The 25,615-nt window shown below is 31.9% G+C and overlaps 2 protein-coding genes across 9 annotated transcripts in view; one reads left to right on the top strand and one right to left on the bottom strand.

Annotated features, from left to right (window-relative positions):
* Positions 1-10,231, bottom strand: part of LOC145300079 (segment polarity protein dishevelled homolog DVL-3-like) — a 284,306-nt gene extending 274,075 nt beyond the window's left edge. For 3 of the 8 annotated variants that reach the window (XR_013872349.1, XM_080144460.1, XM_080144456.1), the window contains exon 1: positions 9,689-10,186. Coding sequence is in view for 6 of the 8 variants with exons in the window: in XM_080144460.1 (XP_080000586.1) it covers positions 9,689-9,849 (161 nt within the window). In the remaining 2 variants the exon portion in view is untranslated. Of the gene's footprint in view, positions 1-9,688 lie in introns of all 8 variants that reach the window. The other 5 variants (XR_013872375.1, XM_080144459.1, XM_080144454.1 and 2 more) reach the window with 3 other exon arrangements.
* A 1,398-nt stretch (positions 10,232-11,629) lies between these two features.
* LOC145300063 (E3 ubiquitin-protein ligase MIB2-like) overlaps positions 11,630-25,615 on the top strand; it is a 629,636-nt gene continuing 615,650 nt past the window's right edge. The window contains exon 1 of the mRNA XM_080144453.1: positions 11,630-11,797. The gene's annotated coding sequence lies outside the window, so the exon portion shown is untranslated. The remainder of the gene's footprint in view (positions 11,798-25,615) is intronic.

The following is a 25,615-nucleotide window of genomic DNA, read 5'->3' as shown; positions in this document are numbered from 1 at the left end:
TTAAAAAAAAACAAACTTTAAATCACCCCCAAACAAGGTAGATTACCACAGAGACAAAAAAGGCTACTGTGAATTAGAGGACAGAGTTTTTTTTTGTTTTTTTTTAAGAGCATATCTTTAGTAAGGATTTAAGCAATAAGATGTTTGTTTACATAACATTTAAAGTTTTACAATTAGAGAACCTAAACCCAGAGAGAGAATTCCAAAGGCGAGCAGTTCAAGGAAAGAAGTTATTAAAAAAGACACCCTTCCGGCATTTGAGGATCTCTATAATGAATAGATGCTATTTAGTTGATAATCGGGTTGGTCGAGTGTATTTACATCGATAGTGCACCAGGGCAGCAAGCTCGTCGGAGCACATTCCACTGAAGTATTTGTAGAACAAGCACAGGGTTGCAACATGTCGGTGATTGGACAGGGGCTGAAAGTTGGTAGGTAGTGTGGGATCTAGTATTAGATTACAGACTCTTTTTGGATCCAGTGTAAGAGGGAGAGAGTGATTAATGATGCACTAGCCAAATGTGGCAACGATATTCCATGTATGATGGCTTCGTCTAGATATAGAACACTAGCAAGCGTGAGAAACATGTTCTCTACCTCTTTGGCACGGTAGAGGGAACCCACCTTTGCAGCAGCCTTAGCAATGTCCGCAATGTATTTGTTCCAATTCATTTACCTATGAATATTAGGCCGAAGGATGTGAATGTTGGATTCTCTAGCAGTATCAGAATTTTTGTAGGAATTTTTGACACCCCTAACACGAAACTGCGAATACAATATAAAAATCTCGTAATTTCTCTGTTAAAAGTGGGTTATTTATTTTCTTTATGGATTATACTTCCAAAATAAACTATTACAGTTGTTTTAAAAGTAATAAAAATATTTTTATTTTTTTTTAAAACAGTAATGAATTTTCCGAACTCAATATTTTTCAATTTTTAAACTCAATATTTTTAAATTTTAAAAATCTATCAAAATTTTTCTATTGATTCTATTTTTACGATATTTTCAGGGTCAATGTGAAATTTTATGTTCTTTCCAATAAACCGAATATAATATTTTAGACAAACGTTTTTTTTAAATTCACGCCCCCCCCCCTTTTCAACTTTCTCTTAAAAAGTAAATAATTAATTTATGTTTAATAGGTTTATATATCACAAATTGAAGAGAAAAGGTCAATAAATAATATATTCAAATTTAAAACAAAAAAAAAATCAGTTTTTTAGAAATTTACCTGTAAAGTCCGAAGTTTAAAACCTTATTTTATAAGAACACATTTTTTCTTTTTGTCTTTTTTTTTTTTTTTTTAATGAAACCTTGGTCCTTGCTCCTTTAATTGAAAAAAAATTAGGGCTTGAATTACATTTTTCGAGGAGTTATAAGCTTAGAAAGATAGGGGGTCGAATAATTTACGCCTCTCATTTTGAAATGTCTATTAAAAAGTAAATAATTAATTTATGTTTAATAGGTTTATATATCACAAATTGAAGAGAAAAGGTCAATAAATAATATATTCAAATTTAAAACAAAAAAAAAAATCAGTTTTTTAGAAATTTACCTGTAAAGTCCGAAGTTTAAAACCTTTTTTTTAAAAAAAAAAGCACATTGTTTTTTTTTGTTTTTTTTTTTAAATAAAACCTTGGTCCTTACTCCTTTAATTGAAAAAAAAAATTAGGGCTTGAATTACATTTTTCGAGGAGTTATAAGCTTGGAAAGATGGGGTGGAATTATTCACTATTTTCACGAAATTTCTGACACTGCTATGGATTCTCAGGTCGGGTGTTATTTCCCATGGCATGGCAGTCGATGGTTGAAAAGGATTATTGCAACATATCAGTAATAAAAGAAAATAAAAATAAATTAGTTTTATTTTAGGAAAAGATTAACTGTGTAGTTGCTTACATATTTTTTCTTGTATTAGTAATACAGACTTTTTAGTCAGTCGACTTAGAGTGTTTTATGCTAAACTTCTCGAGTAAATATGGTATTTTGATGGCTAATCGCTGATCGTGCATCGAATGGATACCATAATAGTTTGGTACACTTTATCATAACAAAGGTCAATATAACATTTCAGCTAGATCGGCCCAGTAATTCCCGAGAAAGAGTGGAACGGACAGATAGACTGAAGAGAAATATAACACACACTAATATAAACATTGTTAAAAAAAATAATTGCGTGCATGCACGTGCAACGAACTGTTAAAATTTTTAATAAATATGCATGAATGGGTGATGGCGTGATTATAGATCAGAAACTAGCGTTTCATTTTGTGTAGTTGTTTCTAAGTTCTATTATCTCAACTCGTTAACGGATTTTACAAAATCAATAAGGACCGATCTATACAAGTAGTTTTGTTTATTTTTTACCTTTTAATTTTAAAATACACTGAATTGGCAAACGGCGCAATCATTGAAATTGGAGTTTAACTTTGTTAACAGTAAAATTTATTGTTAACAAAGTTTACCTTCAATTTCAATACAAAAAAATACAAAATCGATCATTCGAAGAAATTAACGCTCTATCCCAGAACTATTGATTAAACATTTTCCTTGTGTCTACATGGAAAGATATTGCGTCAAATATCTGAACTCGAAGAATCATTCCAATACTATTTAAACGTCAAACGACATTATTTGAGTGAAGGAGGGGCCCTTCACTGAAGGGAGAGAAAATTATTTTTAAAATAAAATCAGATTTAAATTATTTTTTAATACTATTAAAAAAAAACAAAAAAAAAACAGGTGCTTATGCACTTATGTTACCGTGCTATTGTTTAAATTATTTTCAAATTTTACTATACCTTTTTTTTTTTATTAAATTGTTAGCTGAAAGTATAGATGTTATAAATGGCTTTCTAAATAAGAACATTATTTCAACAGGGTAACATAAGTGCATAACTAGTAGTTATTAACTACCAAACAAAACACGTTTTCTTTCATCAGAAAAAGTTGTTTTTTAAATCTGTAGGAGGAATAACATTTTCATTTTTTCAAATATTTTTATTTCATTAAATATTTGATTAGTAGTAAATAATTTCATGTAAATTTATCAAAATTGTATACATGTGAGAAACTTTGGATATTTTGTTGAATAATTTAATACGGAAAAAACTTGTCACATCAAATGTAAATAATGGAATAGAAGACATTTGTTGACCGAAAAGGACGAATGCGACGTTTTTTGATTTATGGAAATAATTATATACTCTCACATTCATAATATAATAACATATTGTTCAACAGGGGACTGTTGGGGTTGAGCATTTGAGCACTGAGCAGTAGTAACGAACATGACCAATTAGAAAAATACTCGTCCCAGGCAATATAAAATTACCGGATGGACCGAACAGTTTTGCGCCAATTTTATGACTCCTTGCAAAGATTAACTTCGAAAAATAATGCTACTAAACTTTATATCGAGAATCCTTATTCCAATTTTGATTAAAAAAAAAAAAAAATTTTTTTTTTTTTAAATCATGATTTCAAAGGTTTAAGAAATTGAAATTCAGGAAATTCTGTTTACCTATTTCTATGAAAATCTGGTATTTTTTAAATGAAAGGCTGTGCCCATATTAGCCCTAAAACCCTTTAAAATACTCAAATGAAAATTGTGTGAATGTCAAAAATGTTTATTACTTGATTTATGCTAACATTTCATAAAAATCGAATATACCCGAAATTTTACGAAGAGCTTTCACTTCTTTGTATAAAACCTAATATATCCCACATTTTGACCCCTTACGCCTATCAGTTGTGTTCCAAAATTCATTCATGTACTTGAAAATATATAATCTTACCTAACTTGATATAGATAGGAATATATAACATTATGATTTCTGTGTCTGTTCACGAACTTATTTTTAATCCAGGGTACTTGGATATGTACGTTTGATTTTGTCGTCGTTCGCGCTTGATATGTACAAAAAAAGTACATTTTTGTTTTAATAACTTGATTAATGAAATTTAAAAAAGAAAAAAAATATGAAGGGATTCAAGGATTGGAACAAGAGTTCAAAGTCATACTCAGTAATTCCCGGAAAATACCGGGTTTTAATGCCATTTTTCTCAATGTTGACTACAGCATTCGCGCCCACCCCCAAATCTGAGTTTATAAAATATAAAAGAAAATACAATAAAATAAAGCATGAATAAACTGTTGAAACATCGTCTTGCTTGTTAGATCCCGGACAACATCAGATCTTGATGCTATATACATATTTTTCTCTTACACAAGAAAATAAGAGGAAATCAAAACTAAAAAGCCGGCAAGGACCGACCATATTATTATGTGAATGATGATGATGATGATCACCATCACCAGCCAGATCGAAATGGTCATTTTCGTTTTGAGGGACTATACGCCTAAGAAAGGGGGAATACTTAAACGAAACACACATTATTAAAAAACCCGATGCATTATTTTCGATTACACAGTCCATTTTTTAATTATTAAAAAAAAAACAAAAAAAAAAACAAATGAATAAAAAATTAATAACTAATAATAATAAAATAGTAATCTTCAATCGCAACTACTGGAAATAATGTTGGCACACACGCAATAAAACGAGTACTTTTTGTAAAAGAAAAAAAAGCATGGTCATTTTTTCGAACAACTCTCCAGATATTTTTTATGCACAGCCGAAAAAGCATTATTTATTATTAATTTTAAATAAAGCATTAATAATCAACTCATTTTTTTTTATCTTTCAAAAATTAAAATATTTCCTTTGCTGGAAAGTGGAAACGTATTCCCCTTTTTCGTTTCCCCTAGTTGTTGTCGGCGGCGGCGACGCCATGATGTATAAAAAGAAAAAAAGATGACTAATTGTTTGTCAAAGAAAGAAAGAAAGAAAATAAAAACTCCCGATAAATAAAAGACATTAACATTATTTCGTTTATCAAAAATATAAAATTGGATTGATACGATTGTATTTTTCTATTTCACGCAACAAATTCAAACATTTTGAAATTCCTTTGTCTGCCATACTTACCAAATAAAAAAATAAATAAAAACTCCACTATTTTTTTTACGGGAATTATTTAATTGAAATAATTTTAAGTTTCGAAATTTAGAATGAGAATTGATAATTTGGATTATTCAGACTCTGGTTGTTATATCCACAATGGATGTAATCTCCGTACTTCTTCAGGTGTATCTTGGTTATATTTGGAAATCTTTATGTCGAACTCGGGAATCTGAACAGAATTTCACACTGAACGTTTTACTTTTAAATAATAATTCACAGAGGCAGATTGTTTTTATTCTGTGCCAGCCATGACTGGGCAGCTCCATGGCCTGGCGATTAAGGGCACTGATTGATTAGCAATTTCTAAGTTACAGTCATCTAGAGGTTGAAGGTTCGATACTTATAACAGGCGATAATAAATTAAAGCCTATCCAGTCATGACTGACGGAATGAGAACAATTTACCCCCTTGATTAAATAGTAAAATCAAAATACCTGAAGCCAGATGCACTCGAAGATTGGAAGTTACATCGTTCGAAACGATGTTATAACATTCAAGATGAGAATAATATTTCGAATAATCCAAAGGAAATCCTCATCCAAAATAAAATAAATTTCCACACATATTTGTATGTATTTAAGTTAAAAAAGAAAAAAAAAACTAAATCATAAATTTACTTATATATTTGCTTCCCTACGAGAGCATAATGTGACACAAGATCGTTTTAATGTGGAGGGAAAACCAGCTCCCCAAAAAGGGGCACCTTGAAAGTAGGCAAAAATAAAAACTGCCTTAGTATAGAAGAAGGGGTTCCCCTCCAATGACTAAGGAAAAATTACGTGTGTGCATCAGAATAGATACTACACTGTGATCTTAGCCCGAACAAGTCGCTAGTTTGTCGCTAGGTATACCAGTGGTATAACTATACCACCACCACCAAAACTGGTAAGCAGTTGAACTTTGGAAACATACTGTAGGAAATTTAGTTAGAGTAATCTAAAGTTAGAATTGACACCACCACACACCAATGTCAGCCTTTTTCCACATGGGATAATATATATATATATATATATATATATATATATATATATATATATATATATATATGAAATTACGAACTGAACCCTTTATCATTTCATCGATAAAAATAAAGCACCGGGTATTGAAAGAATTTACAAGCGAGAATGGTTGTAAAAAAGGATGCGTGTTGCTGTTGCGATTAAAACTAGAGGTTGTTTTCATTACTTCAATAACGGGCCTTCTTGCAAGCCACACCTGAGGATGCAGAGAAGGAGAACACTCATCTATTTCATCTTTCAAACCAAAAACGACATCACTACCCCCCCACACACTTTTTTTTTTTTTTTTTTTTTTTTACTTCGTCGTGAATATAAAATATGCAAAATATTCACGTAATAAACAATTTAAATGAATTATATGATCGTTAGCATAATCCGATTATCACTTTAATGAACTAAAAAAAGTAAATTAAGTTATTACACCTAACGACCGACCGATTACGGATGATGATAAAATGCCTATATTAAATAGAAAAAAATTAATGTTTCTCGTCTACGTGAATTACTTTTTTTTTTCTATTAACATTATTTGTAATAAAAATGCAAAACATCGAAAATAACTTCTAAATCATATTTAAAAGAATAATTTTATTACGAAACTAAATCTACCACAATGCATTTCCTATTCTTCTCAAACAAATCAATCATTTTAATATGTTAAACTATGAATAACTTCGCGACCCTCTAAAATTTGAAAAGAATGTTGAAACATTTGGAATCAAATAGACTTTTAATCTGACTTTTACATTCTAAAATTTATCATTTAATTGAAAGATTGAAACTTGTAGAAGCTATTCACATCCAATCATTTTAGAAATAAACATTAAAATAAAATATCTTGCATAACAAATTTTGGAATAAGTAATTTATACACGAAGCAATGCAATAATTAAGTTTAACTTTCAAATTTTTTAATTGCTAAAAAAACAAAAAACAAAATAAAAATAAAAACTTCCGGTTAATAAAATTATTTTGTAAATAAAACTGAAAACTATAACACGCCGTTTCGCTTCTCGTGGTCTAAAACTAAATTTAATGACTTGAATAAATTGAAGTTCTCGTGGAAGATAAGAGACTGTCAATGCCAGTAAAAATAGATTGGATTCGAGTAATATATTTCTCAATACACACACACATATATATATATGTGAATAAAAAAAGAATACGAAAAGTATAAAAGCTTATAACTTTTCTTTATTCGTTTTCAATTGGTGACGTGCAGGAATACAAAATAATAATATTATGAAAAAAAATTAAACTTTATTTATTATATATATATATATATATATATATATATATATATATATATATAAGTTTACGTTTTCAGCGTCCCAAGTTCAAAAGATGTCAACATTTTATAGGATTATTCGATTTGTAATTTAAGATTTAACAAAGTAAAAATATTCGTAAAGATTTCATTTGATGCAGATTAGTTACAAAAAAATTAAAAAATAAATAAAAAATATTAGAACTTAATATTTTGTCGGCCTTAGGGTGACTCAAGTTCCATATTAAAAGTTAGAAAAACAAAACACCAAATTCTCTCATTAAAAAAAGATGTTTGAATATTTTTACTTCTTTTAAATGCACTAATGCAATATTAAACTACAATTGAAATTATCGTAGAATGACATTTTTGAAAAATGAAAACTTAGGAGGATAAAAATGAACAGAAAGCAGTGTTGAAATGTTGAATATGAATAAATTTTTTTTTAATTCACGAATAAAAAGTTTACATATGTAAAAAAATATATATAAAGGAGTGATTTATTTTTACGCATACAAAAATTATTTTATACCAAAGATAACTTTTAATACTTATGCGGAGAAGGTACCGTGCTGAAAAAAAAAAAAAACTCCAAAAAACATTCTTATGGGGAACTTTGTACTTTCACCTAACAATTTTATAAACAAAAGATACCGCAAAGAGGAATTTAACTTGGAAATAATATTTTAATAAATAAAAAATAGCACGGTACCTTCTTTGCATAAGCACCGATTTCTTTCTTTTTTTTTTTTTTATATATAGTCCAAAAATTCATTTAAACAATAATTATTGCACACCTGTACACGTTCGCAAAATAAAAAAAGATACGAGTTATTAAACTGGTTTGTTAATAAATATATAACCTGAAGTTAAATAAATTAATGGTGCTAGTGAAGAGAGTGATCCGCGCGCTATTTTTTTAAAATCATATTTCCAAGTTTAATCAAAGTTTTATGATATATTTTTTTATTCAACTGTAAGGTTGAAGTATAGAATAGGTACAAAACACCCTCCCCATGTTCAGAATGGCTTTTTAAATAATAACGTTATTATTTACGTCCGGATCACTCTCTGCACTAGTACCAAATTAATAAATATATAACCTGAAGAATAAATCGACGAAAAGATAGATTTAAAACGAAAAAAAAAAGAAAAAAAAAAAGAGAGAAACGGACCACCTGGACGAGTTCGTACGGCTTTAGCCTCTCAAATTCTCTTTTCAAAAGATATTTGATTTGTAGTTTTTAAAATTACATTACGATAACATAAAATCAACGGGAAAGTCATACTCACGAAGAATTAATAAAATCTCGCCCCTTCTTTTCAATAAAGAGGAACTTCGTATTGTTTATTAATATTATAACAGAAAAGAAAATCAATTAAGTCATCTAGACCATAGAGGCGAGGCTAATATATTCTTTTAAACTTGGTTTAAAAAAATATGAAAATTAATAATAGTCGATATTAAATGATACGTTCCCGAACATATTTATTTTGTTCCTACATGTTAAATTGTTAATTTAAAAATTATGAAATTGATCGTAGTAGATTGACGTCTTTTGAAACAAGGTTTTGGGACGCTGAAAACGTACACAACGAAAGAGGTGTACTTAAAAGAGAGAAAAAAAAATGGACCACCTGGCCTTTCGGCTTTTGAGACGCTGCTACTATTTTATAACAAAAGTCCCAACAGACCTTTCTTTACATATGTTCATATAAGATTTGAAATAAATCTAAAAAAAATAAATAAAGATGATCGTATTATTAGTGGCGATAAAATTTTATAGTGCTAGTGAAGAGAGTGATCCGGCGCTATTTTTTAAATCGTATTTCCAAGTTTAATTAAAGTTTTATGTTTTTTTTTTATTATTCAATTGTAAGGTTGAAGTATAGAATAGGTACAAAACACCCTCCCCTCCCGATGTTAAGAACGGCTTTTTAAATAATAACGTTATTATTTACGTCCGGATCACTTTCTGCAATAGTACCAATTTTATCCCTTTTTTTTTTTATCTTTATAGAAATTCAATTATGGACATGTTCTCTCTTTTAGCCTGTTTTATTACTAATTACATCTTTACACATAAAATAAGTTATTTCTTAACACATGGGAATAATATAGATTTAGTTTCATCCTGTTATGTCAATAACATGAAAAAAAAATCGGAACAGAGCCGAATCAAGACAATAGATGTTGCATTGTTGCATGTCGAAACAGCTTTATATCCTTTCATATAGAGCTTCATACTAATAAACAATTATTGTTATATATAAATAAAGCAGTACTGAAACGGTACATGAAGGGAATCAAAGGGATTTTTCATGGAGGGGGAGTAGAGAAGAAGGGGTCACTATAGAGTGACAACACTTACCCAAAGTCATCATCCATCGACTTGAAAAAGAACTTGAAATTAGGCCTGTTGAGTGCATTTTTAAAATCGCCGAGAGTAACCCGGTCGGCAGCGATGGGGAGCTTAATAAGGTAAGGAGTATCCTCGTCGTCGATGTGGTAGATAATTTTGGTTTCCTCCATTCCGGAGGGCACAAAAACCAAACAAGATGGCGTCTCTCACAAGTGATTCGCCCGATTTGCTGGGGCGGCCGACAAAACTTGGAACCGTCACCAGAAATGGGCAGCAGCCCGCGGATAATGGACTTCACGAAACCGGCAGGGCTTTCCCTTTTTTTTCTTCCTTTTTCCTCGGTCGCTGTCCTTATTGTAGACGATCACTTTATACCTACTCATCGAGTAGAAGTCATCTGGTCTTCTTGCCGTTCATAACGCTCGTATTTGCGACTGACACGAGAGACAGTCACACGCGCTACTAAAAAATGCCTGCTGCTAATAGTAGCAAGAATGAAAGAATAACGGAATAGCTTAACACGCACATGATAACAATAACAAAAACGAATACAGAGAATTTATGAATGTCGGAATACTTTATAATGTGGAATAAAGGAATAATAGAATGCGATTCGTATACCTACCACCTTTAAAAGCCTTTATGAATAATGGAATGTCAATAGAATGATAATTTAACTAAAAGTTAAAGCTAAATAGGAATATAAGAATAGTATGCAAGAGCAGTCAACTTCTCTATGAGAAGGCACCTAGCAAAAACTGGATTGGACATTTTATCCTTACTGGGTGGTCCATACCTATGTTATTTCTTTTGAATAAATGTGCGATTTTCTTTTTATTATTTTTTATTTAACGATTATTTCATGATTTCTAGTTATGAATATACTTCACATATATACAAAAGAAAAAGCAAACAAATAAAAAAAAATTAAATAAATAATTATCCATGAAAAATAATTTTAATTTAAAAAATGCTTTTTTGTTGTTTTTATTTCGTTTTTATTTATAAAAATGCTAAAATAATTTTTTTGAAAAAAAGTTATAAAATTTTGAAAAAATGCAGAAACATTTTTTAAATAAAAAAAACAACTTATGTTTTCATTTCGACATTTGAGTAAAAGCATATATAATAAAATTGGTAAAATATTGAAATGAAATATATTTCTGAAACACTGGAAACACGTTCCAAAAAAGAATAACAAATATATAATCAAGCAATAAAAATACTAACTACTCTACTATTTCATGTTTTTCTTTTTCTACTTTTGTTATTGCTTTTTTTTTTTTTTTTTTGAGTACCACATGAAATGATTTAAAATAAATAAATAAGCACAAGTGTGTTTAAATAAAAAAAAAATCTTAGCAATAAAAACCATATTTGTCTTTTCATGAAGGTAAGGTCGGTTATGTGTTAGGGGGTGGGGATGTAACTCTCTCCTAAAATAGGCACTCTTGATGTCTGCAAAATTTGGTATTTTCGGCCCCGTTAAAATTTCTACGTAGGGGCGCCTCAGACGACCGGCCATCTCTCCCACTCTCTCAAAGGAGGCGGTAATGCCTGGTACGATAGGATTCCGGGACCGAACAGCCACTCTGATATAAAGCAAGTGTATATTCAAATTTATTTAAAAGGGTTGTTTTTCTCCTGTTTATTTATTCGAACAATAATTTAAAAAAAAAAATTGTTTAAAAAAAAACATGAACAACACACACATGGTTAATCTATTTCAGACAACACAAACATGCTTGGAAACAACAAACAACGAAAATTTAGAGAAAAATGTTCGGTCCGTATATTTTTAAGCAAATTATCAGAGGCAAATAAATTAATCATTTTTTATGAATGAAAAATATTAAAACGTATTTTAATTAAAATTCAAATAGAAATAAATATTTTCTTCTGAGTGCCGGGATTTTATTTTTAGCCAATCAGATCGCTGTATTTTATTTTGTGCCGGAAGTGTTGGTTGCTGCGGGGAAGTGATGTCTGCAGGTGGGGCTTGACTATCGGAGAACGACTAGATACTTTATCTACCACTGGCAACCCGAACGGAATTTACCTGCTTGGCCCTCTTTTTTTTTTCAATTTTATTAACGTTATATACACGGATAACCATTGGTGAGTTACAACATACATTTACCCCGCCTCTCGTCATATTTGCACCCAAATATCGACGTATTCATATCATCACTTTTCAATTCTTCATAATTAAATTCTTCTTTTTTTTTTGGTCAGTGTCTTCCTTTTTTAGCATTGACACACACGCGCTTGTTTATACGTATTTGGTATTTGAATCTCAACTTTCTGTTTAAATGTGGAAACTGTGCTTTATAATTGTACTTGGTTGATATGTAAATCTGTGTACGATTCCATAAGTACGTTCTGTTCAAAGAAAAATACTCCTATTTTTTTTTCTTTCCGAACGCCGATTTTCCCCGCCCCTCGGGCACGCACCGTTTTTTCCCCCCGAAAATCCCGACATTACGCATTTTTTTGTTTGTATTTATTAGCAAAACAAACAAAAACGCCAATTATTTAGAGATTCTTTTTGGTATCTAAAATAAAATCTTATGTTATTATCGATATTGTTAATATGCCCGACTTTATAAGTAGTGCAAAACTTTGTAAAGATTGGAATTTTGATCCATTCATTTTTATTTTCATATTTTTGTCCGACACGTTATATCCAACTTGTTGCTCTTACGGAATTGAAAAATAAATGGAGCGAAATAACTTCAATATTTCAGTTATTAAAAAAAATATATAAAATAAACAAGCAATGCAGAAAGAACACCGTTTCAGATTTTTTTTTTTTTTTTTTTTTTTTTTATAGATGGGGATTGATTATTTCGATTATCCAGAATACTATTCTCTTATTTCCACAATGTTTCGGCCGATGTAGCTTTCGATCTTTAAAGTGCATCTTTTCGAACTTAGGAACCTGTACTGAATTTCGAGCTCAATATTTCCTTCTCAAATGGAAATATAGTTGAATGGTAGTCACGAGCGAGGTAGATTGTTCATATTCTACGTCATCTACGGCCGGTTTGATCGTTATGATTATTTATTGTGGTAAAGATTGAACCCTCAAGCTACAGTCACATAGAACTGTAGACCAACGCCATTAACCGTTATGCATTGGGTTCATGATTGGTGGAATGAGAACTATCACTGTGTGGTCGTCAGACCGAAATGTCGCACAGAACAGGTCTAAATTTGATCAAGTGACCCCCTCCCCTTTCGGAAGAAGGTCGAATGTCAGTCGAAACCGAGATAAAAGGGTAGTTCGGAAAATAAAGGATGAGAGCATGTTGGGTTGTCATGACTTTTTCATTCATTTGAAATAGTTTTATTTTCTTCTTTTTTTTCTTTTTTTAAGTAAAAAAAAATGCTTATCTTATTTTCGGAAATTTAAAGTATAATTGTCTCTTGTTAAATACAATTTTAACAAATTAATATATTTGATGTCGATTCAGTAATAAGTCCCTTAAAATATGATATTGAAAATAAACTTTGTAATTAGTTTTGTTTTTTTTTCTGTAATATTTTGTGATTTTGTTTTCAAACAATAAATTTTGTTAAAAATCATTCTTGCATGGTATTTAGCAGAGAACCCCACAAATGAGAAAAAAAAAAATTCAAATACATAAATAAATATGGTCAATGTGCACTGGTTTTCCAACCCCCAAAGAGTATTTATTCCGAAACCAGTTTTAACATGGATAGGTTGGGGGTGTTTATTCCGAAAGGCATTTACTTACTTTCAACCTCCCCATAATCAACTTCTTAAAGGTAAGTCTTCGATGTTACTAAATGCAAGATAAGTTACTCTTCTACCTATCTGGATAAGTTTTGTGTCTTAGCATATTTTACAGCTTTTGTTCGGTTCAAAAAAAGTAGTGTCGAGTTGGTAGGTTAAACCGATGATGGCCGAGCCCGAACATGCCGTCTTCAAAAGTCCAAAAATAAACAAAATATACTGATAGAAATTCAACTAATAAGTGTCACCATGACACTAAAGTAAGCCACGACATTTTTTTGTTTTCTTTTTCAAAATTTAAGAGCGGTCACTTAACGGTTTATGCAGAAAATTAAGTTAATGAAAATAAAGAATTGAATTATTCGGACTACTATTCTGTCTCGGCCGATGTAACCCCGACCTTTACCCCCCCCCCTCCCCAAACTTGGCAATCTGTACGAAATTTGGAACGAAATACTTTAATTCGTAACAGTTAATTCGTGGTTCCTAACTAAAAAAAAAAAAAAATACATAAATAAAAAAAAAATAAGCCCTTTGAAGAAGTTCGAATCGGCCGAAACGTTGACAATAACTAAGGTGAGAATAGTGGTCCGAATAGTCCAAATTATCAATCGACATCCCAAAAATTACGAAACACAAAAGTAAAGTTTTGTCATTTAATGGTGACTAATAAAATACTGATGACAGTTTTTTTCCGACGTTATTTAAATATGAATTCTACTAGATTTGTTGAAAGAAAAACTTATTATTTGACGACTTGTTTTGGTGCTAGTGTATTTTTTGAATAGTATTTTCAAGTTTAATTAAAGTTTTATGGTATGTTTTTATTAAATTGTAAGGTTAAAGTACAAAATACCCTTCCATCCCTATGTTAAGAATGGCTTTCTAAATAAAGTTATTATTCCAGCACGGATCAATAAGTGCACTGCCACTGCACTAGTACCATTGTTTTTATTCGGGTTTTTTATATAGTTTATTCAAATTAAAATGGGGATACATTGTTGTTCACTAAACAGATTTTTGATTCCAAAAATGTCATTCTTACGTTCACTCATGTTTAGGTCGACTTGTATAGTTTCACAGAAAGTATATTTATACAAAAAAAAAAAAAAAAATGCTTTCATAATCATTTTAGAAAACATGATTGTTGAAGTTAGCATTTATTTCTTTTCAGTCTTGTGTTGCTTCTGCGCCTCTCATGACATTGTCAATTGCGTTGTTGCTGTGTTCTTCTTGTCAAACGTCACGTTTATGTACTTGAGTGTTTTTTTTTTGTTTTGTTTTTTTTTTTTTATTTTACATGTTGAAATGAAATCTCTTTCAAATTATTATTAGCACATGGTCGGCTGACACAGGCATCCGTGGTACGTATGTAATCGGTGTTTGTTTTGCGAAGTATATCGTTGGATCTGAGACCTGCTAATGACGGTGAATATTCCGGATGGATTTTTGTGCATAACAATTAGGTTTCTAACATCTGAACAAAGCCATCAAGCTAGCTTTAAGCTTATAGATGGTATCACATGAAATGAACACTTTTTATTGTTATGTAGACAATACACACCTTGAAGAAAAATGTTTAAAGCTTAAACTATTCATTATTCGTTTCTCCTGTGTTGGTCCGCACTGCTAAATATGCGGTCAAAGACTTTTTTTCTTTTTTTTTTTTTTTAACTACTACTCTATTCCGGCTCCTTTCATGTTGTAACCATGACTACATCAAAATAATAAAACAAAAAACATTTAAGGTATTGTTTACCTCACAGGACTAGGAATATTCAAAAGGCAAAAACCGAGATAACCCTGACAGGAACCTTCACTTCAGATCTAGTCCTTGAATCTTTATACGTTTGACTCTCAGTGTAGCAAGATATAGCACAAGGCTGGAAGGTGGAGAAGTCAGCTCCTATGAGATGGGACTAGCTGGTACAAAAATAATAGTGAATGAACTTGTTGGCATTTGCTGATGAAGGCACCTTAAGTGATTGACAATACCCACTCTTTGAAAGAGAAGATAATGACTGTGATGGTTCACCTAGAACCAAACAAAACTGTCGTTCATTGGGGAAAAAAAGATATGGTATTTTAGGTTTATCGCTAGGTTTTCAGAATATTTGCCAAGGATGTATTCTTGGCTGGTCAGTCAATGAGTCTGCCTGGTAGCTGGTGACAAACTACAAGTTTCCTCTCCACAACTCTGGCAACAAACTGTGACAGAAAATATATATACAGAGAGTACCAAAAGCAGAAACCTTTTTCGATATTGTAGAATCAAATTGACACTTGCCAGCATATGAGCTCTGTAATAGATGAGCCACTCATAGACGAGCAGCCAATCAGACAATGGACTTACCCAAGTATAATGGAATATACCAGCCTTCTTATAAACCAACTTTCTCGGTTCTGTCTTGGTTTATTTAATTTAGGTCAATTGGCCTACTGCTACCAAATCACGCTGTCTGTAGATACTGGCTTCCTGACTTAAAATGCACCACACATTGATGTTATTGTTTTTTTCCGTTTGCAAAACTCAATCATCTTTTGAAAAGTTAAAAACAATTTTTCTCTACAAAACAACCAAACCAAACCATATGAATAAATATTTGAATATGCAAAGAACTTGAAGCGTAAAACTTTTTTCCAAAATTGCTAGATTCAGCATTCAATAACCTGAAAAAGGTTGATATGCCATAAAACAAAATGATCAGCCAATTAGCTCAACTGATCAGAAAGCTGAGCATTAATTATTAAATTCTATATATATAACTAAGAATGGCTAAGAATAACGATGTGAGATGGCTAGTCCACTTAAATGAAACAGATGACGAAGGGAGATTTTATCATGATTTCTCCCTTGTTTATGACCTAACAGATTGATAATGAACTCACTTGGGTACCCAATTTTGATGGACAATTAGCAAGTCTTCTGGATCTTTTTCTAACAACATGCTTCTAACTGTGCTCATCCTCAATTCTGCCTCTACTTGGATCTTGTGATCACCCGGATGTCTCCATAAAAATAAAAAGTATAACAAAATCCAAAATATTCTTCTTAATCGAAAACTATATCAACACTAGGTGACTGACTAGGACAGTTTTCAAGCATTCATATCGGAACTATACTTACGTTTAAAAAGGATGAGTCCACTATAGCATTTGACTTAACTGATTGGTTAACCATCAGCATAGATAGCTACGTACCCTCCAAGAAATTGCAAAAGAAATATGAACAGCCAGCCATGGTACACCCCTGAATATGTTGCCGCCATTGTATATAGAAACAACTACATCAATTGCTTTAAGCATAATGGATGTTTTGAATCTAAAGTCGCCTTTAGAACTGCCAAAAATCACTGCAAAAGGATTATAGAAAATGTGAGAGTCATATGCTCAGTTGATTAAATCTAATATAAAAGAACAAGGCTTGGTTCCCATGAGTTTTGGTGACTCACGAGATACATGTCCTCTATTTCGATCATTATAAACAGACCTGACGTGATTTTGTCGGCATCTTACAAAGCCAAACTCTTTGCATCAAACTCAAATCTATACGATCAGGACCATTTACCTCCCAAATTTCATTCCAAGACTGAAAAATAATAAGCAACATCCACATATCTGTTCGTGATGTTGGCACTCTCATCAAAAACGTTAATGCCAGCAAAACGACTGGTCCTGACAATATTCCAATCCTAGTAATAAAAAAAATTATCGGAATCAGCACCTATTCTTACAAAGCTGTTCAATCAATGCTTGAAAGAAATGCTCCCCAACATCTTAGCAAACCTCAAAAATCTGCCCAATATTTAAAAATACTAGAGATTGTACAGATCGATTAGTTTTCTGTCTGTCAGTCATAAGTTGCTTGAATCAAGACCTTATCAACTACCTCAGTAAAAACAAACCACATGGTGACAAACAATATGGTTTCTGTCCTACAGCTGATGTACTGACTGTAATTTCACATAGGATCATTGAATCTATTGATGGTTGTTTCCTCTCCAGATTAATAACTCTTGACATATAAAAGGTATTTGATAGGGTTTGGCATAAAGGTCTACTTCACAAGATTTCCAGCTATAGAATATCTGTAAATGTCTTCTTCTCGACCGTCAAATCTTTTCTCTCTGATAGGTTTTTACATGTAGTTGTCGATGGGCAAAAGTCTGAAGCTCAAAGTGTCAATACCTCAAGGATTCATCCTGGGTTCAACTTTCTTCATTAACTTCATCAATGAGCTTTTAAATTCATTCGTTGACATCTATGCAAATGACACTACCATCTATGGCAACACTTCAAAGGCCAACAACAATGACTAAGATCTCTAGGAGTTTCCCTCCAACTCACACGGTACAATGGAGCAAAATGTGGCTTGCCACTTGCCCCTAATTGAGATGAATGGCTCTCATCTTCAAGGAGCTCCTTGCTTTGACAAGTTTCTGGGTCTAACATTCACTCCTGACCTGAAATGGAAGACTTGCTTCAAATCTGTTTCCAATGTCGCTGGGAAAATTTTTGCATCATTCTACCACTCCAGAAGGTATCTCACTCCTGATGCAATTTTCTACCAGTATAAGAGCTGCCAAATATGTCATAATATATAGACAAAATCTAAGTAGGACCGGCTTGGAACACATACCTTGACAGAGTTCAAAATCAACTTCAAAACCTAGTAGGTAATGCCCTTTTTTCCTCTTTACATTGGACTTGAAAACGACCATGTTATAGTCAACCAGGAAGCAGTCCAGCAGTATTGTTTCATGGATGGGTAGTTCTAGAAAAAATATTTTTTGCTTATGGAATTTTCATTTAGATTTAGACATAGAAAATAAAGGAAATTGCTGATAGTGGGTGTAGTTAAATGAGTGTTGTTGTTTTATGTGGGGGGGGGGGCATAGTGAAGCTCAGTTGCACACCTGCCATGTAAATAATGATATAGCAGAGTTGTGGATGATTAAAAAATTTGGAACTTTTAGCTACAGCTCAGTGTCCCTTGGAGATTTGCAATAGAGATATGGAAGCAGTTGCTAACACGAAGGATCTTAGCAGGCATTCTAAGTGTGTTTGCACTATTACATGTTTAAAGGAGCTGAAAAAAAAAAAAAAAAGATAGAATTCCTCAATAAGAATCGGTTGAGCTGGGGATGCTCTGGTTCTTCTCAGAAAACAAGTGGCTAGTTTACAGTCTACAACCGTCTTATGTGTCACACAAATCAAGTTTCCTCTAGGTATGTTTCCAATGAATGCCATATTGTGCCATTCTGTGTTTTCAAAAAGGGATTCTCATTAATTTCAGGTATCTTTATTGGGTTGTTGTCTATTATTGTCAAGCATTAGATGGAGATGATGGCTACAAGAAAACCATACATGTGATAGAAAAAACCTGGTAATGACTGTCTTAGAACTTCCACAACTTTACCATCCCCAACATCTGATTGTACCTATTTACTATGCCTCCCCACGGGACAGAGTTAGACACCAGGGTCGTTTTTTCTCACAGACTATTATCTGTGCACAGTTGAGGAATATACCAACCATACTACTTGCAACACTAAGGATAGGCTGATCACCAGAATCAAACTGGTGTTCAGACATCTATCGAAGGACACATAAAAAGTGTGCTTTAGGTTCCATCTGAAGGCTTAGATTGGCTCCTTTAAGTTTAATGTATCTGGGGAAATATCCTCTGAGATGCATTTTTGTTGTGGCCTTGAAGGGCTAATACTAATCAAGACGAACACAGTATAATTAACAGAAGTATGTTACAAAAATTATGCATTTGATTCTGTGGCCATAATTGTCACAGCATTTAGTCATAACTGCATTGTGTCTGGGTAAGTCCATTTAATTTAGAAATAAGTAGATCAACTTAGACCATAACAACTTTGAATTTGGAGGGTTTGATGGTGACTAATTGGTTAACGACACTGAAAACCTGGGTGTACCGAGTTCAAATCCAGTTCATTCCACCAAAACACTTGGTCCTGGATATGACCTTAAACTATATCCGATGGTGAGGCCCCAGCTTGCGGACTCTGGGGAGTGTGGAGATACCCTTTAATTGCCATTGCTCCCAGGTCCACTCTGACCCGGAGTGGTAGTACCTGTTAGGGTCCCAACTATGGGTTAAATAGAAACTGACTTGCAAAAAACAAATATATTCTATTAAAAAAATGTTCTTCAAAATCACCGGATTTGGCATTAAATAACCTGGAAAGGGTTTATATGCCGTAAAACAACCAACCAACCAACCAAAACACTTTCCTCAAACTCACATTTGACCATGTGTCTAATAAAACAACTTTAAATGTATAAAATCTATCAACTGTTGGGCAAGATATGTTTATGCTTTCTGAAAAGTGTCAGCTTTGTTTTGAACACTCTGTATATGGGAATGAGAAGTAGGTTGACATTGATAGCTAACAACACCGATCAACAAACCAATGTCAAATCTACTTGGATCTATTATATGATTGAAATCTATTACATTTAATCTATATATTAATAAGATAGCATGTGTGCTATTTTATGTGTCATGCTTACATCCGGGTTGTTTAATTGTTATGTACTTCCATTTCTTGTCATAAATAATTTTACCAAGAATTCTTCAGAAGTTTTGGTTTCGGTTTCGATTATAGCTGATGGCACTCCAGTAATCTATTTTTTTACCCCCCCCCACCTTCTTTATTTGTGGGTAAAAATATGCTTAAAATAATTAGTCGAAACTGAGCAAAATATATTGTATTGTGGGGAGGGTTAGGATTGTAGATAATAATAAAAAAAAAACTTCACGTATCAGATTTTAATGTTGAAAATTTGAATTTTGAATGTGTTTTATTTTTCATCTTTTTGTGTTATGAAGTGTGAAATTTGTTGAATATATTAATCTATATATTAATACAATAATGTGTGTTGTTTTCTGTGTCACGCTTACATCTGTGTCGTTTAATTGTTATGTACTTCCATTTCTTGTCATAAATAATTTTACCAAGAATTCTTCAGAAGTTTTGGTTTTGATTATAGCTGATGGCACCTACGTCATCTATTTTTTTTTTTTATAAATAATTTTACCAAGAATTCCTCATAAGTTTTGGTTTCAATTTCAGCTAATGGCAATCCAATAATCTAAATCTAAAAATAATTTTATCAAGAATTCTTCATAAGTTATATAAGTTTGGGTTTTAATTCAAGCTGATGAACCCAAATCATATAGATATATTTTTTAATTTTGAAAGCACTTTTATAATATATAAAAATCGATAGAACATTAACTCTGTAATAATATATACAAAATCTGCAAGAATTAAAATATATTTAAACATTTTATGACCTGGATATGCCGGGCATCCCTGCTAGCTTAAATAAATACTTTTGCAGTTTTAACAAAATATCTATAATAATATCAGAGTGTCTCCATTTATGCTGAATATCTACAGAATGCCAACATCAATATATTACATATGAATCGGTCCCCTGTGGAATTTCCACAGAGCCCGCTAGTTCTGCATTAAAACTTTTAGAAGAAAAAGCATTTACTTGTAGCTATAAGTAAAATCTAAGTTTATAGTTTCTTTTTGTGTCCCCCCCCCTGCACGACAGCACGGTGTTGTATAAAGAAAGACTAAGAGTCACCATTTTCCTTTGAATGATTTCTGCAATACATAAAAATTGGTACCATCATCAGACCTCTTCAGCAAAATCCGATTTCAATATGCTTTGAGTATGCAAGTGAGGATAGCAAGCGTACAAGAAGTTTTGTGTTAATTTCAAAATGTTATGGGTTAAAAACATTTGTCCGTTTTTAGCTTGGATTTAAGTCTCTTGACATAAACAAATGCAGTTTTTAAATTGGGCAAATTAAACACAAATTAAATCTCTGCAAACATAGTATGCCTTTGGAGTTGTTCTGAATATGAAGATAGCTTACTCAATATCAAGGATAATTGCGTCATCAGGGTCTGATGATAGTAATATAGCATGAAACAACAGTTATCATGAAGTATGGATAATTATATATATATATATATATATATATACTAGCAAAAGTACCCGTCCTTGACTGGGTTCAAAAACAGCCTACAGAAAATGGACTCTGATTTAGGAAAGTATGATAGGTTATGAAAAGGAAGGGTTGTAAAGAGACAGCTTCGAATTTGGGGGTATCAAAACCAAAGCAAAATATGATGAAAGTAAAAATAAAATAGATAAACCGCATAATTTATTATACCATACCTGTTCACACGGAAACACTTATCACAATATTCTGTGGATCTATATTAAAAAACCTTGTTAAACTTTGTGACATATTTTCATTCTATGGCGGTCAGGCGTGAACGAACACCCCATAATTTTATTATACCATATTTCTTCAAACAGAAACATAATTATCAAAGTATACTTACGCAGATAGATATGAAAAGTCTTTATTAAAGTTTGTGCCTATTTCCATTCTATGGAGGCCAGGCGCAAACGCAGACCCCACAATTATATTATATCATCCCTATTTAAGTTAAAACATACTTATCATAGTAATTGTGCCTATTTCCATTCTAGACTCCATTATTTTATTATACAATTCCTATTAAAGTTAAAACATACTTATCAAAGTATTCTTATGTACATCTATATCAAAAACACTTGTAAACGTTTATTTTTTTTAATTTTTAAATTTTTTATTTCCATAATTTGTGGACCAGAGGCGAACGCAGACCCCACAATTTTAATGAACCGCCGTTCTGCCAGATCAAACATACCCATTCCTGAGTGTCAATACATCTATCATTATATGTAATCAATTTTTTAAAATAGTCAACCATATAGGGGCCTATTCATGACCAGACATACACACACAGACATTCAGCTTATATATATATATATATATATATATATTATAGATTTTAAGTATTTGACGTTTTATTTTGTGGAACATTTAGAAATGTGGACATATTGTATTTATAATAGAAAGTCTTTGTTTTTATATATATATGTGTGTGTGTGTGTGTGTGTGTGTGTGCATTTACATATAATGTCTGGACAACCGATCTTTTGATGTAAAAAAAATCACACAAGAATTACTAACATCAAAGATAAATCCAATGGTTTATTGCAAGTTTTATGATTCTAATTTGCATTTTGTATTCAATGTGCATGTCATTTACATATTGTTATTTACATGTATTTATAAATAGCAGTATTTCCTGGCATCTATTTTTGAAAACATTTTTTTCATTGTGGTAGTGGTTACTGGGGAGAATATTGAGCTAGACATACAGTGTTCAAATTCTGCCAAGGATGTTGCATTATTTTCACTATACTTTTGCGAAAGACACACAAAAAAACTCAAATTGTAATTCAGTATGATGATAGTGGATATGCAATTGCAATGAGTATAAACATGCTGGACTAAAACAGTTATGCATATTGTTAAATATAAAATACAATGTATGCGTATTGTTAATGCATCATAATTTTCTCAGCTGAACAGCTAATTTAAATTTGGATTTATAGTGTGTTATTGTATGGGGAGCTAGGCTCCTATCCAATCTTTTTCACTTGCCAGTCTTCAACATAATGGCAGAACGATGGATATACAATGTTATGTAAGATCAGATGCAGCATATCAACTCTGATATCCTGTTGGTGAAGCTAAATACACAAAAACTTCATGACCTTGATGATCAGTCAGCTATGTTGGTTTGGCCATATTGAGAAAACAAATCTTGGTTAAGAAGATATGTTGGATGATCCAAGAAAACTTGGATGCAAACCAACCAGAAAAGATCTAAGACAGTGAAATTTGGATGAAATTAATCAGCAAGACCGTCAAGCTTGGAAACTGGAATTCTGTCACAAGCTTGGAAACCAGGATTCTGTCAGAAAATTTCAAACCCCTAATATAGTGCAAAAGATGATGACGATCACAGATAGATCTCAACAAGAGAAACCAAGTGATGTAGGTGCTGACATTGGCAGTCTGAGAAGAGCAAAAAGTGTCTTCTGCTCAGTTTTACACAGTGGATTAACTCCCGAGAATTCAGACGTTTTATGTCAAGCAAGTTTAGTGATGTTTTGTGACTGATTTCCTCCTTCTGAATGACTTTTTCAAACGTTCTTCAAGGTTCATCTTCTAATAGAATTTGGTTAAGGATTGGAAAAGACAATTATTATTATTAGTAGTAGTAGTAGCAGATATGGCCAAAACTAAAAGCCTTCTTTTAAACCCTTGCATAAAAAAAATCAATGTTTGTTAAATTTAATAACTAATTAGAAATGTAAATTCCAAACTGTCATTGAAATATTTGATTCTATAACTACCAAATATGTCCATATTACCATTGCTGAAAGAACTAAAAGGGGAGGAACAAGTCTGTGAGGTGCTTCTAAAATAAAAACAATGATGTATGAGGAATGCGTGCAGAACAGGAAGTTTTGATAGTATGACCAGGTGGAAAGTTTTTAGATTAGTAAATGTGGAACACTTGAGACAGCAGGATCAGCCCACATGGGAAGAATGCCAAGGATAGCATGGGAGGAAGTGACAAGGATTGATTTGAGAAAGAGTGATGAATGAAGACCTGACCAGAGATAGGTTACTTTGGAAGTCAATTTCTAAAAGCAGTTCGACACAAGCCAGTATGTAATGTGGACGTTAAATGAAGATGACAATGACCCCTACCATAACTCTTATAAAAACACCATTAACAACATTTTGTGTAAATTAATAAACCCACTTCGTTTGAACTTAGAAACAAATCTTAAACTTTTCTTCATGACAAATATATCTGTTTCTTGAGATTATTACTTCTCAATGGATTTGGTTTATTTTATGGCATATCAACCCTTTTGTTTTATTTAATGCAAAAAAATACAAGAAACTATAGGAGAGAACTTGAATGCCTTCTTGACACTATCCTCAAGTTTCTAAGGTTTTTTAGTACAGGGGTTTGTCAGGACAACCTGGTATGAGTCTTCTCTTCCCTAGAAGTAAACCTTGACTTAATATTCAAATTTCACTTAGTATTCGCGACCCAAATAAGATCTCTGTATGGCTAATCAACATTGATTTTTACTTCTCCAAGTGATGTTACTTCAACAGCACGAAGCTGGGTACTCCACCAGACTCGATGAATTCTTGTCCTGAAATCCAGTAAAACCAAGAGACCACAAAAAAAATACTATAACATTTAAATGGTATATTGGGGAGAGGAAAATTATGTTCTCCACTTCTTTTGTCAGTATTTGAGAGATAAAGAAGAACTTTAATGGAATATGTAAATAGCTATGTATCTTCTGTAGAGATCAAGTGTTAGTCTATGGAAGGGGGGCATCTTGATTTCTGAAAACTTTGATTAAAGTAAAATGTAATGTAGACAATGACTTGAACACAATGTTTTACCCATAACTGTGTGAAATCATGAGTTTATATCTTCCCCAACATTATTAGTATGTGATTGAATATAATGGATCTGATAGGAGTTGAGTGCTATTACAATTAGGTCAATACCCCTCCTCTTCGTACCCGATTTTATTAATATCAGGAAGATTATATATTTTTGGATTATATGAGGGTTGAAAGAGATTATATGTAAGGGTAACTATAAAGGATAAGAGATTATTAAAAAACAATGAAAAAAATCTATCCATTCATTAATATATCAAGTTTATCTCTTAATAGAACAACCAAAAGTAAAATGTCTAGATAAAAAAAGTTTCCTTTTGGATTTGGTGTGAGTTTTTTACACTGTCTAAACTCTCAATATTTTATTTATTTATTTTTTTTTGATTTGTGTTGTTTGTTGAAATGCTAGTAGTCAAGCGGCTACAGCTGCAAGAAGTTATGTTATGACTGACAAGGGTTCTTGTGGCAAACTAAGTCTTTCACCGGCAATAACGTTTGTTCATATGTAGTCAATGTGAATAGATGCTCAAATCTCAGATGTGACTCTTTCTGGCATACTTACTAAATCACTAAGAAAGAAAAAGTATAAAAATGTTATGAAATAGTAAATAAACTATTCAAATAAAACGAAAACATTCTAGGTACCTTTTGACCGACTCATTCTCAAGGAATAAATCGTCTGTGAATAATGTTTAAAATAATATATCTCCGAATGATATTTAAATAAAATCAAATGGGAGGAATAGGAGAAAAAAATGTGGAAGAAAGAAAAATATTA

This window comes from Euprymna scolopes, chromosome 2 (assembly GCF_053919585.1).
Source record: "Euprymna scolopes isolate OS-2025 chromosome 2, ASM5391958v1, whole genome shotgun sequence".
NCBI classification, from domain to species: Eukaryota; Metazoa; Mollusca; class Cephalopoda; order Sepiida; family Sepiolidae; genus Euprymna; species Euprymna scolopes.
The sequence above is the reverse complement of the archived record's forward strand: the minus strand, read 5'-3'. Positions and strand labels throughout refer to the sequence as shown.